The sequence below is a fragment of the Microplitis mediator genome, chromosome 1 (genome assembly GCF_029852145.1).
Source record: "Microplitis mediator isolate UGA2020A chromosome 1, iyMicMedi2.1, whole genome shotgun sequence".
Lineage (NCBI taxonomy): Eukaryota > Metazoa > Arthropoda > Insecta > Hymenoptera > Braconidae > Microplitis > Microplitis mediator.
In genome coordinates this window covers 9,917,660-9,933,504 of record NC_079969.1, presented here as the reverse complement: position 1 = coordinate 9,933,504, position 15,845 = coordinate 9,917,660, and the positions used below count along the sequence as shown (strand labels likewise).

General features: G+C 33.1%; 3 protein-coding genes across 3 annotated transcripts; 1 reads left to right on the top strand and 2 right to left on the bottom strand.

Annotated features, from left to right (window-relative positions):
- The first annotated feature begins 87 nt into the window (after window positions 1-87).
- On the top strand, window positions 88-9,144 carry LOC130678318 (signal transducer and activator of transcription 5B). Its single transcript, XM_057485494.1, has 5 exons — window positions 88-424; window positions 2,962-4,913; window positions 5,573-5,728; window positions 5,805-6,027; window positions 7,278-9,144. Exons 2-5 carry the CDS (start codon window positions 2,993-2,995, stop codon window positions 7,447-7,449), a joined length of 2,472 nt encoding a protein of 823 aa, XP_057341477.1. The 5' UTR covers window positions 88-424; window positions 2,962-2,992; the 3' UTR covers window positions 7,450-9,144.
- Window positions 9,145-9,526: 382 nt separating this feature from the next.
- LOC130678321 (stabilizer of axonemal microtubules 2-like) lies at window positions 9,527-12,144 on the bottom strand. The gene is made up of 4 exons (XM_057485498.1): window positions 11,662-12,144; window positions 11,119-11,371; window positions 10,777-11,048; window positions 9,527-9,993 (listed from the first exon to the last, which is right to left on the bottom strand). The coding sequence occupies exons 1-4, from the start codon at window positions 11,946-11,948 to the stop codon at window positions 9,747-9,749; spliced, it is 1,059 nt and encodes a 352-aa protein (XP_057341481.1). The 5' UTR covers window positions 11,949-12,144; the 3' UTR covers window positions 9,527-9,746.
- Window positions 12,145-12,301: 157 nt separating this feature from the next.
- On the bottom strand, window positions 12,302-15,219 carry LOC130678319 (nuclear pore complex protein DDB_G0274915-like). Its single transcript, XM_057485496.1, has 5 exons — window positions 15,003-15,219; window positions 14,889-14,931; window positions 13,329-14,293; window positions 13,128-13,235; window positions 12,302-13,042 (listed from the first exon to the last, which is right to left on the bottom strand). The coding sequence occupies exons 1-5, from the start codon at window positions 15,079-15,081 to the stop codon at window positions 12,615-12,617; spliced, it is 1,623 nt and encodes a 540-aa protein (XP_057341479.1). The 5' UTR covers window positions 15,082-15,219; the 3' UTR covers window positions 12,302-12,614.
- Between the last annotated feature and the right edge of the window lie 626 nt (window positions 15,220-15,845).

Genomic DNA, 15,845 nt, shown 5'->3' with positions numbered 1-15,845 from the left:
TGCGTTATTTCCACGTGACCCTCTCTCTTTTGTTCCCCTCTACCGTAAGACGACACTTACGGTACAAAATTCTAAGAATTACTCGATCGTCGCGCACTCCGCCGCGCTAGCTCGTCCGAGAACCAACGGGTTAGGCGACGCAAGAGCAAGACGCAACTAAAAAACGTAGCTACGCTCTACGTTGCTTCCATCCTTGTCCTTGCTCTTAGTTATTATTATCATCTCTATCCTTTCTTGTCGTTTGTTTAAATAAATACATATATATGTATCTATATATATCCAACAAAGTAGCTAATAATTATTTTATTAAATAACAATTAAACTGACAAATAAATTGAGTGCAAAGTGAAATTAATTATTAAAAAAAAACAATTTACAAAAAGACTCCCGCCAGTTTAATGTGAGTCCCCATTGGGATACTGAGGTAAGTTAAAATGAAGGTTAAATTTATATTTATTTCATTTATGTATTATTCATTTACATATATATGTATGTATATATATGTAAATATATATATATATATATATTTTTTTTTTTTAATATTTATTTAGATATGTTTACATAGTTGGTGCAAAATGACATGCAGTAATGAATAGATGTATATATAGTTATATATATGTATATGTATGTACGTATGTATGTACGTAAATGTAGATATATATAAATATCTTATCTATGTAGCTATGCGTTATCGTTTATTTATAATACGTCATGAGCACGTCGGATTCTATAATTTTCCGTTTTATTTTTTTATCCACATTCCTTACGAGGAATCGGTTATTTAAATAATGGAGGAGGTTTAAAGTACTGAGACCCAAGGCCGTCTGAAGGTCTTGGTCTTGGGCTGGTGATGGAACTTTCTCTTACCTTTGTCCTAGGTCCTAAGTTCTGGATCTGGGCTCTGGTCCCTTACCACCATCTTAGACAACTTTGGCAGAGAGTAATTGCCAGTAGGATTGTCAAGTATTTTAGTGTAACATGGAGATTATATATATTTTTGAGGACTGAGGGATGAGGAATTGATGAAAAAAAAGTTTTATTAGGTGGAAAATCACTAGAAATTAATTTTTTAATTTTTTGCCTCATTAAAATTTACTAGAAATTGATAATTAATTTTGTTTGGTATTGATAATTATTTAAAATAAAACTAAAAGTGTAAAAAAAATTAGTGTTGACAAAGTTACTACCCTGATAGCCAATCTTTGCTCAGCAATTTCTGCAGTGAAACATTTTCGGCCAACTTGACGACAAGTTTCTGGCAAGTCTTTGGCTGGATAAAATTTGCGTGCAAGTTGATGTAAATCTGCAGCTGTAAACTGAATGTAATTTGACGTAAAAACTTGCCATCAATTTGAAGTGAAACTTTCAATCAACTTAACGTCATTGTCTGCCAATAACATTTGAATTTAAATTGAATTCAAGTTACAGACGATTTACGGTCAACTTGCCCTGATAGCCACCTTAACCGCAAGTTAACTTCAAGCTACTGTCGTATTCTGAAGTCAACTTGAAGGAAAGTGTTGGAGAGCAAACAATTACCTTTAAGTTGACAGTAAATTGTCTGTAACTTGGATTCAATTTGAATACAAGTGTTACTGTCGGATAATGACGTTGAGTTGATTGACAGTTTCACTTCAAATTGACGGCAAGTTTTTCTGTCAAATTACATTCAGATGACGGCAGTTGATTTGCATCAACTTGCACGCAAGTATTATCCAGCCGAGGCTTGCCAGAAACTTGTCATTTAATTGGCCGAAAACGTTTCACTGCAGAACTTGTTGAGCAATTACATTAAAAGTATGACTATCAGGGTAACCGCAACTTTTTGCTCTCCAACTTTTGCTGTAAAGTTGGCTTCAGAATACTACCGTAGCTTGAAGTTAACTTGCGGTTAAGGTGGTTATCGGTATTCGAGAGCTAAAAAGTTGAACTGAAATTTTTTATCTATACTTTACGTCATCGAGATGCCAAAAGTTGCATATCAATTTCTGAGCTGATACCATGGTTTCCTGGGTAGTGATGAGAAGCCCTGATAGCACGAGTTGTTCGTCAAAAAGCTGGTATTCATTAGTTTGCCACCAACTTGACGACAAGTTTTCAACAACTCTAGCTTTTGCAACTTTTGGCTACTGGTTACCGCCAACTTTCCAAGAAAGTTGGCGCTAGTGAAGAGCCGTAATTCGAAGGCGGGTTTCTGAGATAATTGAAGGCAACTTTCCGTCAACTTATTGGATTTCCAACTTTTGCCACCAACTTTCTCAGAAAGTGTCTATCTACTTTGGAAATACCAAGTTTTGCGGCCAACTTGGCAATTAGTTGCGGCTGTTAGTTTGCCGCCAATTTCTCGCCAACTTGGCTATCAGGGTAGTGATGGGAAAGTTATTAGAAATTGACAGAATATTTTTACCAACTGAAAAATTATTAGCAATCGATAAAAAACTTTTTAAACTTTTTATTTGATTAAAATTCTCTAGGAATGGATAATTACCCTGATAGCCAAATTGGCAGTAACCTGGCGTCGAACTAGTGCCGCAACCTGTCGCCAAATTGGCCACAAAAATTGGCATTTCCATAAGTTGATAGCGACTTTTTGAGAAAGTTGGTGGCAATAGTTGGCAATTCCATAAGTTGAGGGAAATTTGCCTTCAATTTTCTCAGAAACCTGCCTTCAAACTTGCGGCTGCTCGCTGGCGTTAACTTTCTCAGAAAGTTGGCGGTAACCTGTATCCAACAGTTACAAAAGGTAAAGTTGTCGCCAAGTTGTCAAGTTGATCGCAAAATAATGAATGCCAACTTCTGATGAGAAACTCTGGCTATCAGGGCAATTTTTTTAGAAACTAAAATTGTTTAAAAAGTCACTAGAAGTTGATAAAATATTTTTTACCGATCGAAAAATTACCAGCGGTCGATCCAAAAATTCAAATTTGTTAAAAATTCACTATAATTTTTTTTGTTCTTCAGCTTTTAGCCGTTGAAAATCACATTAAAAAAAATGGCGCTGTGGGCAAAAGCGCAGCAGTTGCCACAAGAGGCGCTCCAGCAAATTCGTTCAGTCTATGGTGAGCACTTTCCTATAGAAGTTCGTCATTTCCTCGCTGCTTGGATCGAAGAAAAAATGTGGGCAGATATAGAGCCAGATAACCCACAGCATGAGCCCTACATCTCCAACCTCATCGGTTCCTTGATCCAGGAACTAGAATCCAAAGCCGCTTCTCTTCAAACCGAGGACCTGTTTCTCACCAAACTCAAGCTCATGGAGGCCGCAAAGATGTTCCGGCAGCGGTACAACACCAACCCCACAACCCTGTTCCGTATAATCCGGCACTGCCTTGGAACCGAGATGAAGCTGGTTGCTCAAGTGGAGAATTTAGGCGGCGCATTGATGAGTATGGCTCACGGTCGCGTTGGCATGATGGTTGGGGACTCGGTGACGGAGATCGCCCAGCAAGTTGAGGCTCTTCGACGGCGAACTCAAGAGACCGGTGAGGATCTGCGTAAGATGGAACAAGAGCAGGAAGCTTTCGCTATCAGCTACCACGAATGCACGAAATTAAATGCTCATCTCCAGCAGTTGGCGACTCATCCCCAGAACCAGCAGAGTATCGACGCCGAGAAGAAGATCCGTCGGCAAAAGGAGCAACAGGAACAGCTTCTCAATCACAAAGTCGCCAATCTAATGCAGCTACGTCTTACTTTGGCGGACAAGCTCAAGGACACCATCACCAAATTGAACAGCCTCCAGTCGAAAGTCCTCGATGACGAGCTGATTCGATGGAAACGCGACCAGCAGCTCGCGGGAAATGGCGCCCCCTTTAACTCAACCCTAGATTCGATCCAGGAATGGTGCGAAAGTTTAGCAGAACTAATTTGGCTCAACCGCCAGCAGATAAAAGAGGCAGAGAGGTTGAAGTTGAAGCTAGCACTGGATCCACCAGGTGTCCAGGACATTTTGCCGCAGCTCAACTCGTCCATCACCCAGCTGCTGAGTTCTCTGGTCACCAGCACGTTCATCATCGAGAAGCAGCCGCCCCAGGTGATGAAGACCAACACTCGGTTCACTAGCACCGTCCGACTCCTAGTTGGGGGCAAGTTGAACGTCCATATGACCCCACCCCAGGTTAAGGTCAGCATCATCAGTGAGGCCCAGGCCAATAGTCTGCTAAAGAGTGACAAGATGGCCAAGGGAAGCGAAGCCAGTGGAGAAATTTTAAACAACACCGGGACCATGGAGTATCATCAGGCCACCAGGCAGCTGAGTGTCAGCTTTAGGAACATGCAGCTCAAGAAAATTAAGCGGGCGGAAAAAAAAGGAACAGAGTCGGTGATGGATGAAAAGTTCTCGCTGTTGTTTCAGTCTCAGTTCAGTGTTGGAGGTGGGGAACTGGTCTTCCAGGTATGGACTCTGAGTCTCCCTGTGGTGGTGATCGTTCATGGAAACCAGGAACCACATGCTTGGGCGACGGTAACTTGGGACAACGCATTCGCTGAACCAGGGCGAGTTCCCTTTGCGGTTCCAGATAAAGTCCCCTGGTCCCAGGTCGCCGAGGCGTTGAATGTTAAATTTAAGTCTGCGACTGGAAGACATTTGATGGAGGACAATTTGAGGTTTCTTGCCGAGAAGGCTTTTAGAGGAGGATACCCAGGGGATCAGGACTATTCGAATTTGATGTTAAGCTGGGCTCAGTTCTGCAAAGAGCCGCTGCCTGAGAGAAACTTTACATTCTGGGAGTGGTTTTATGCGGTTATGAAGCTCACAAGAGAGCATTTGAGAGGGCCATGGACGGAAGGATTCATCTTGGGATTCGTGAGGAAGAAGCAGGCAGAAGAAATGCTCGCGACATGCCCCAGTGGGACTTTCTTGATGAGATTTTCAGATTCCGAGTTGGGCGGTGTCACTATTGCTTGGGTTGGAGGTAAGATTTTCATTATTTTTATTGATTTTTAATTTCTGTTACTGATTTTCTAATAAAATTTAATCAAGTTTGAGTACCTACATCGATATATTTTGAAAAAAATTAAACTCAGCTCATTAATAAGATTAACCATGTCAAGCAATTGATTTTTTTTTATTTTGGGGGTTCGATTTGGGTTCGTGAAGTCATTTCCTCTAGTTTGAGTACCCACATCACTTGGTTTGGACGTGATGATTTCAAAGTGTTAAGAAAAATTTTTAAAAGTAATTTTAGCATTTTGAAAATGATAATTCAACAGCTCATTGAGATATAGGGTTGTTGGTACTCTTTTTACGCAGAATTTTATCAACTACTCGATTATTATATTAATTGTGACTAAAAAATTTTGCAAAATATAAAATCATAAATTGTTATGGTACTGAAGTTAACAGACGTCTAATAATTTTTGTATTTTTTTTTAAACAACAAATTAAAAAAAAAATTATTTTAAAAAATTGCACCGATAGTTTTTTTAATTTTCTACGTGTGTATATTTTTAGTTCTTTTTTTTTTATTTTTTTCTAATTGATTTATTGAAAAAAAAAATCCATAAATTGTTAATTGTCTGTCAACTTCAGGATCATAAATTATTGCCTCTAAATAAACTTTTGAACTTCCAGATCAAACCGAAGTGTTTATGCTGCAACCATTCACCAGCAAGGATTTTGCTATCCGTTCTCTCGCTGACAGAGTATCAGATCTTCAACACTTGCTGTACTTGTACCCCGACATATCAAAAGATCAAGCATTTGCGCGCTACTACACCCCATTTACGGGTATGTAATCTTTGACCTCGAAAAATATTAAATTTAAATTTGAATTTTAATTATTGATTGCTAATAAAATTTACAGAGAGTCAACCGACGTCAAACAACGGGTATGTGAAACCTCTTCTCGTGACCCACGTGCCGGGTTGGGGTGGACCAGGCGTTGGCGGTCAAACTCCCTCCCACTCTTCTGTCGTTGGCATGGGTAGTACTCAGGGTCACGGAAGTTATCCAGCAACACCGTCAAATATGTTTCAAGCACACAGTCCTGATCCTTCTGTTCGTGACACTCCGTCAGTTGCATCCAGGTCAGTTACTTGGATGTAAAAATAAAAAAAAAATTTTCTACTCTCTAATTAAAAATACTCGGAAATTCTATATTTTTTTGTTTAAAAAAAAATGAAAAAGAAAAAAAAATCAATAATAATAAGAATGATAAATTGTTTTTTTTATTCCTCACTAAAAGTATTCTCTTAATTCTGAGTATTTTTAATAATTAAATCAGTATTTTAATTAACTTACTATCTGTGTAATTCTAATAATCATATTAACAGTCATTTTTATACTAAAATTTACAAGGTTTTTGATAAAATTTTTATTAGGCGGTAACTATAATATAAGGATAATTTTTTTATTAATTAATAATTTTAGCGGGTAATAAAAATAAAATTTTTTTAAATTCTAGTCTAGAGCGGCATATTTTTAAATTTATATTGTGGCTTAAGAATTGCAGATACGGATAAAGTTATAAAGACAAATTTTGTAGAAAATTTAATTCTCTATAAAAAATATTCTCAGCCTTTTTAACGTAAACTGCATACTTGAGCCGCAATTTCAATAACAAGTACAATTGCAAGTACATTATGACATCAAGGCACAATCTATCAATTTTTAAACTTTAGATATTAAATTCCAGCTAAACTATCAAAGATAACGTAAAATTGTACTCTGACAATTTTATTCCTCGTTAAACTTTTAAAAAAAAAGTCCTCTCTATATTTTAATTGAACTCAATCGCTCGCCGATATACTTATTTAAAAAAAAAAAAATCTAGACTAGAATCCAAGCTTCGGGTCCAATTTTTTTTTTTTTATAAAAAAAAATTAAAAATAATGATAGTAATTATTTTGACAAATAAGTATTTTAAAAAAAGGCCTGGAGCAAGCCGGTACAACCACATATTTTATTTAATTTTTCAAATTTTATTTTTTTTTTATTTTTTGAATTAAATAATTAAATAAATAAAATAGAACAGGACGCAACTCCAATCGATCTATTATAAATTAACTGGCAATCGTTAATTTTATTATTGATTTTAAAAAACTTTAATTTTTTCAATAATTTTTTTTTTCTCGATCGCGATTTTGTGGTTGTTTTGGTAAATTTATTTTCTTGGTCGTTGTATCGGCTATTCCGGCTTGAAAATTAATTAATTGAATAGTTAATTAACTAATAAATGAATAAATTAATTAATTAATCAAATGGTTAATAATGATAATGATAATAAATATGAGTAAAGAGGATTGCCAGAGTGATTGGGGTTGTGTTTCTGGTACAGTTACGCTCCGGGTCTTGGACAATCTTCAAATCCTGGTGGCCGTCCTAGTGACATGGATTACGCAGAATTAATTGGTCACACTGAGATGCCATCAATTGACGAAAATCTTAATCTGGATCAACTCAATGGATTTGGATTCAATGAATTTATACAGTCGTACAAACCACAATAATTTATTTATTATTATTTTTATTTAATTATAACACTTTATTTTTACTATAAGGCTACTGCTAAATTTTTTTTTCCATTAATATTTATATATACATCTATATATATATATAACTATATGTGTATATATTTTACACAACCAAAATATGGAAAAAAAAAATTAATTATTAATTGAGTTCCTGCTGGAAAAGAAGTTTATTAAAATTTTTAAAAATTTATTTTATCTCGATAGGTTGCGCTGATTTTGTAGATTATATAAAAAAAAAAAATGTATCAAAAAATTTTAATTTTTGAAAGAATTATCATTTTTTGAATTGGAGACTCTTGAAATTTTTCGTGGAAGTTTTTTTCATTTGAAATAGTTTTTTTTTTAATTTCCTCTTAACTAGTATGCAAATTAAAATTTTGAGTTAAAAAATTTCGAAAAATATTTTTGCGCAAAAAAATTTTCAAAAATTAATTTAAACTCTTTTGGGTCTGAAAAATATTTTCCAATAACTTTTTTGTAAATTTGATTTTTAAATTTTTATTTGAATTTTTTTAGAAGGAAAAAAAAAAAAAAAAATAGTTTTCGATATTTTTAATTTGGTAACGATCGAATTTTTTTTTCGAGATTTTCATTTTAAAAATTGCAATAACTTCCGTTTAAATTGATATTTTTTGAAATAATTTTTTATTCCTCATTTTGAGGAACCAACTTATCGAAAGAAAAATAATAAAAAAATTTTGAAAATAACTTTTCAAGTAGAAAAATAAAAATTTTTATCGATTTCAAACAAAGAACTGTAATGAATTATATGTTTATTATCATTTTGACTAATTGTTGATTAGTCAAATTTTACAAAATAATGACATAGCTAAAAAAAAAAAAAGAGTGGAAGAGAAAATTTTCGAAGGATTTTTTTTTTATGTTTACTATAGTTCCAAAGTTGTAGATAAATGATATCTATTACTATTAATATTTAATGTGTATTGTAATTTTTTTTAGCATAAAAAAAAACTTTTTTTTTTTAAATATGATTTAATTGACAATCATGTGCCTTAGATTAAAAGAAACTCGTTATTAAAAAATCTATCGTAACTATTTGTGATAAATTGGAACACTAAAAAAATATCATTAATTATTTTTTGACTCATGAGAGTTTGTAAGGATAAACATTTTTTAAAATTTGATCTTGTAGTTGTTTAGAGAATGAAATTCCATTTAAAATGAGTACCAACAAGCCATATTTATTTTTATTTATTTATAAGATACATATATATGTACTTATATATGTTTTTGTAATTGCTGGAAATAAATATACGTTGTTGGTACTCGTTTGAAAGGGAATTTGATCCTCTATCAAAGTGTGGTAAGAAGAACTAAAAAAAAATTATTAAGCGTAACAAAGTCAAGTATTTAAAGCTCTTTCAATAGAGTACCAACAAGTCCTACTAATTTTTTATAGTTTCACCCTTTAGCGTTTGGGAGTCTCGATTAGTGTGCGTGCAATGTGAGATTATTAGTGACACTGCGTGCTCTTTTCCACTCATTCTAATTCAACTTTGTATACAGTACCAGTACCGTAGAATTGTTTACGCGGCAAACTTTAATAATAAAAAATTAAAGCCTTTTTTTTTCTAATATCCTGCTGCTGCGACTGAGAATGACTCAATTTAATTTAATAATGACCCGTGTAAACAGGGAGTGGGGTTTTAAGCTCAAGAGCTGAAGGGTTAACAGATTTAAATATATATTTTATATTAACATAAAAATATACATCTGTAATTATGGAAAAAAGGTTCGGCTTGTGGGTACTCATTGGAAAGCGCTTTTAATTCTCTATTGAACTACAGGGTCAAAATAAATTTTTTCCCTTACATGTTTACAAAAAATGAATAAGCCTTCAGGAGGGTGCAAGTTAAAGTTTATGATTATTAGCTATTTTTAAATGTATTTTTATTTTAAGATTGCTGGCCTTTGAAAAGAGTCTAAACTATATAAGATAATGTTTCTTTTTAGATTAAGATTATTGTTAAATGATAACAAAATTTATAATTATTATAATATATTTAAAAATATATTTAATATTGATCTCTGGTAAAACGGCCTGTTTAACAAAACTATAAATGTCCAGTGCATAAATGATAAATATTTTATATACAAATAACTTTTTTTGGACACGGCCATAAATTTATATTTTAATAATAATAATAATTAATTATTAATTTTATTTTTAATGTTTAAATTGTATGCACAATTTGGAAGTGCAATTAAATAAATTTTATGCTTATGAAAATAAAAAAAAAATGAGTGTTTTATTAATTTAGACACATGACATTTTGTGAAGTAGTTGGAAGCCTTGGACATGAAGGACCCTCACATTGTTGGTAACAATAGTATTCAGGAGGAATAAAACTTATTTTGTAGATCGAATTATCGTCGATTGGTCGCGTTGGTTTTTTGTACTTTGGTTTTTGTGCCCATGGATAATTTTCTCTAATTACTGGATCCCATGGTCGGTATGATAACTTATTTATTGTAATGTCATCAAATTTACCTACTGGTCTAATTTAAAGAAAAAGAATAATTATAAAAAAATTATATATTTTTTGACTTTCGATATATCGAATTATTAAGTTCGAGATATCGATAGAATGTTCAATACATCAATTTATCAATTACCAATTTGATATATCAATTACAAGTCAATATATCGATCAAATGTTCAATATATCAACTTATCAATTACCCGTTCGATATATAAATTACTAATTTGATAAATAAATTATAAATTCGATATATCGATAAAATGTTCGATATTTCGGTTAAACGTTCGATTTCTCAATTAAATGTTCAATATATCGATTTATCAATTACCCGTTCGATATATCGGTTAGTGTTCGATATATCGATGCATCGATTAAAATGTTCGATATGTATCGATTTATCAATGACAAGTTCGATGTGTCGATTCAATGTTCGATATATCGGTTAATGTTCGATTTATCGATTAAATTTTCAATAAATAGATTTATCATTTACAAGTTCGATACATAAATTACAAATTCGATATATCGATTAAATGTTCGGTATGTCGGTTCAATGTTCGAGATATTGATTAAATGTTCGATATATCGGTTTACAACTTTTGATGATTCGATTTTGTATTCAATATATCGATTAAATATATAATATATCGATTTACAACTTTTGATAATTCGATTTTGTACTCAATATTTCGATTTAAAACTTTTGATAAAGCGAATTTAAATGGAAAAAATCGACATCTTGTTCAATATATCGATTATCAATTTTTGATAAATTGATTTTTTTTTTTTTAATAATTACTTTTGATAATTTTTAACCGGTTTGAAACTCTGTGTTAAATTAATTGGACCATAATATAAATAAGAACTTGCTGATGTTGTTAATCCTTCAATTGGTTTATCTGAATTACGAATATTGTCCCTTGGAATTTTAATTTCCGGTCTCGAAGTCACTTTGGGTTGATAATCAATTCTATTAGTCGTCAATGTTTGCATCGGACCTTCGTATCTAGTATTTTTAGCCCGAGGTTTTATCGGCAGCCTTTTTTGGACATTGAATTTTTGATAGCTCAACTAACGCAAAAAAAATTATTATCTATTTGATTAGGAAATTGATTTATTGATGGTTTGGAACACGGGTAACTTTACTCGTCGTTTCAGACTCCATAAGATCATTCGATAAAACAATATTCCCGCTCGGAATCTGGGGCACTACGTGTTCAATTGGTAACGGAATAAAAGCTTCGTTGTAAGAACTCGTGCCATTGAAATTATATTTTCTCCCAAGCCATTCTGAATTCTGAAGAGGCTTAATCGGCTTTTCTTTGTGTACTCCATCAATCGGAATATAACTCTGCGAGTAAGTAGTAAATGTTTCTAAACCTGTTTCCGGCGGTCTGAAAACAATAAATCCTTAAATCAGTTGATGGTCATCAAAATAATTTATTATCAAAATGCTTGTCATGATAAGCGACAAATTTCCGTTAGTTTGAGTACCCACAAGCCTACATTTCCATTACTCCAAATTCTCATATGTTTATATTCCAAATATATATATAAAATATATTTTTTTAAAACCTATCGATGTGGGTACTCAAATTAACGAAAATTTATCTCTCTACACCATCCTTATAATTTTGAGTCAAAAAAAATTTTCAAAATTCAAATAACTAAAAAACTACAGTACCTGTAAACTTTTTTCTGAGCCCAAGGTAATTTTTCTCGTCTCTCTATCGGGAATGGCTGGTAACTCAGCTTATGTGTGGTATCACTAGCCGATACAGCTTCACTACGTACGTAATTTGATTTTGGTTTAAAATTACAAACTGGTCTGTAACCTCCATGATAAATATAAGAACTTCCAGTGGTTGTTGTACCATTTAATGGTTTTTTACACAACCGAATATTATCAGAAGGAACAATAATCACCGGCCTGTTGAAATATCGCGTGCAAGTTCGCGTATTTGTTTGCATTTTTTCATTATTATATTAATAAATATTAAAATTTAGTGAAATAATAAATAAATATAAAAGTAATAATTTATTTTAATCTGTCATTTTGTTCAAAACTTTAAATCGTTACTGTATTCACGCTGTTTTTAATTACTCAGCTCTTGTCGATGAATTCACATGAACTTTTTTTTTGATTGTTTCTAACACTACAAATACCATCAGCATTTTAATGTTTCCCTTCTTATTTTTTGTTTATGACTAATGAAAATAATTAGTAATAAAAAATTATTTCAAAAATGACTTTCCTTTATTTTACTATTACATCTTTAATTTCGTAAAAAAAAATCAACAGCAGTACATTACAGAGTGGTAAATTTCCGCTAGTTTGAGTACCCACTTGACTCATTTTAGATAATGTGAAATTTTCAAAATTTTTTTATTTTTTTTGAAAAAAAATTTTTTTTTTAATATAGTGATGTGGGTACTCAAACTAGCAGAAATTTACCGCACGACTCAACCCACATAATTTAATTTCAATAATTCTAAGTGGTAAAATAAATATAAGATATTTAATATGAAGAGAATTTGAAGCCACAATAAATTGAACCTATTGTTATTAAATAAACTTAGTTATATCCATTAAAAGTATCAGAATATTTACATTTGCAAGAAGAAAGAAATACATAATTATCTTATTTCAATACTAGGCGGCCTTAGAGGTACTTTTTTAAACAAAAATTTATCCGCGGAGTAGATATTCTTTTCTTCCTCCGTTAGTTCGTCCATCGGCGTATAACAGCTGGTATCAATATTAGCTGATGTTCCAAAGGGTCCAGTTCCAGTTCCAGTTCCAGCTACAGTTCCAGTTCCAAAAGGATTGTTAGCAAAAGTTTGTCCAGTCGGTGCAAAAGGATTACTACTTATAGCTCCTGTATTAGCTGTAGTAGTGGTCGTATTACCGCCAGCACCTTCACCGCCGGCACTTGTATTTATTCCAAATGTATTAGAACCTGTATTAAATGGCTGTGAAAATGGTGTACTGAAATTGGTAGTTGGTGGCGAATTTCCTGAGCTACTGAAAAATGTATTTTGTCCATTTCCGAATGTATTGGCACCTGTAGTATTTTAAAATGTATTATTAATATTGAATAATATGTATTGTCAATATTTTGTATATTAATTATCATTGAAATTAATTACCTGTATTCGGTGCAAATGTATTAGATCCAGTATTGTTGGCAAATGTATTAGAACCTGTATTTGCTCCAAATGCATTAGGGGCTGTATTAGTTCCAAATGTATTAGAACCTGTATCATTTACGAAATGTATTTCTTGTATTATTTTTACACGTATTATTAGTATTTAATATCTCAGTTAACAATAAAAAAACTAAATATTACCTGTATTTGTTCCAAATGTATTTGCACCTGTATTCCCTCCAAATGTACTATTAGCCGTATTTCCGCCTGTATTTGTACCAAATGTATTAGCACCTGTATTGGTACTGAATACACCCGTATTAGGTTTATTAAACAACCCAGTATTTCCAAATGTCGAGGTACTGCCAAATACAGGAGCGCCACCAAATGCTGCTGTATTTTTTGTCTGTCCAAATAATGTATTGCTGGCCAATGTGCTGCTTGTATTTAATGTATTTGAAAATATTCCTGGAGCTGGAGTGGCGCTGCTGCTTGTGAATAAATTTGTCGGTGCAGTTGACGTAAATGTATTGCCAAATGTATTAGCGTTAGCTGTATTTGCTGTATTTGCTGCACCAAAAATACTGGGAGCTGTATTGGTGCCCGCGGGGGCTGCTCCGAATATATTTTGTCCAGACTGAGCAGCAAATGGCGCCTGCTGTGTATTAGCGCCGCCAAAAAGCGAGGGCTTGGTCATCCCGAAAGGTTTTGTGCCAAAAATAGATGACGTTGATGTCGCGGTAGAAGAAGCGAAGAGTGAATTTGTGGTGGGAGTAAAATTCCGAGTGGTAAATGGATTTGATTGGGAAGCGCCGAAGATGCTGGAAGAGGAATTGGCGGGCGGAGTAAAAAGAGTGCTGCGTAAAAAACTGTTGTTGGAGTCAGTCGTTCCTTTTTGAAGCTTCTCAAGCATGGCCGCGGTTTCGCGAGTCGGGTTTTTGAGAACGTTGCGCCTGGAAATGGCGTCTTGGCACAACTGTTGGAACTGCTGCTTTGTTTGCTCGACGGTGTTGTTTTTTTGGGCTTGATACATTTCCCAGCGTACTTCTTCTGGTGACACGTCTTCGAACCCTGGGATGGATGGTTGCTCTTTGAATGGCCCGAAACACGACAGCGGCCATTGTCCACCTCGTTCGGCAGTTAACACTTCTTCAGCTACTCCTAGTCTATTGAAAAATAAATAATTTGTAAAACATGGAGATTGAAAGCGTAAGGCATACACCTCTACTGATGCTTAGGATAAAATAGATAATGACAGTTAACAGAAAATTCAAAGTTCTTTCGAATGAGTACCAACAAACCATACTTATCTTCCATTCGCCCAAATATATATACATTAATATAAACATATGTATATCTCAATAAATATTGAAAATTAATTCAGTGCATTAGTACTAATGTGATAGCTAGCTCTTAAAATTATCTATGCAACAACTCGTCAAAAAAAAATCTTCTTACTCTCAATCTTCAAAAAAAATTTGAAAAAGTCTTGTAGCTTTTAAACAGGAGTTGATGCTCTCAAACGAATACCCACAACCCATACATATTTTTCTTTAACAACACACATAAATTTACATTCTTAATATCACATATATAACATTTCATATTTTTTAAAAAATAACCTCATTTTGTTGGTACTCGTTTGAAATCGCATTGAATTTCCTATTGAACCTCAGTGTCATATTTTATTTTTTTTTACATCAGCTTTAAAAAAAACTACTTAGTATTAGAAAGTGAATTAAGTATTTTGATGTTACTCACACAACACTCTTACTTTCACCATATTTTTCGTTTCCTTGACGTCCTAAAATTAAAAAAAAAAATTTGTTAACCAAATTTTTTAATTTCAGTTTTACTAACGATAATAATAATTACCAAAATTGTTTGTATGATCAAATCGACAACTTTGTCCGTATCTACAAGTCCCTTGTTGATAATATTTACATACAACCATTTTTATTATTCAGTTTAATTATGTAATTAAATACATAAATAATTAATTATCAGTTCAATAATATTGGGCCACGTGCCAAACGTTACACATAACTTCGCGCAACTGTTGTGTTTACTAATAAATTTCCACCATTTCCACTGACTTCTATCCCCACTCCCATCTTCCTAAAGAAATCATCATTTAAAACTGCCGCCAGTTGGCGCTACTGGGTAATAACTTATTTTTTGAATACATGTATCTAAATTCACTGCGCAACTAATGAGAATAATTAATAAATTATTGATGAAAATAAAAAATTTCGAGTACACTTTTTAGTCTAATGATTATAATTATTGACACAAATAAATTTTAATATAATAATTAAATTTCAATTTTGAAATTTCGCGGCAAGATGGCGCTACAGCGCGTCACTGTAGTCAACGTTGAAATTTTTGCTTAAGTGGGGGGTGGGAGAATGAATCGCAAAATCGATTACTTTGTATCAACTGGCGGTCCAATAGCGGCAGTCAGTATCATCGACAACGACAGTAGTAGTCGAGATCCTTCTTTACGTTTGAATTGAAACACAGTATTGCAGTTAATTCGCGGAATCATCCATAAAATTTATTACTCAGAGTGATTGTTTAATTAAAATGTGCAGTGTTTGTAAAATTTAAATTGTGCAAAGTATCTGTGGTGTCATTAAATGTTGAGTGTTCAGTGCTAGTGTAAAGTGTTGCGAATTGCTGATGCTGATAACCTACAAGTTCCTGAGCAAAATCATC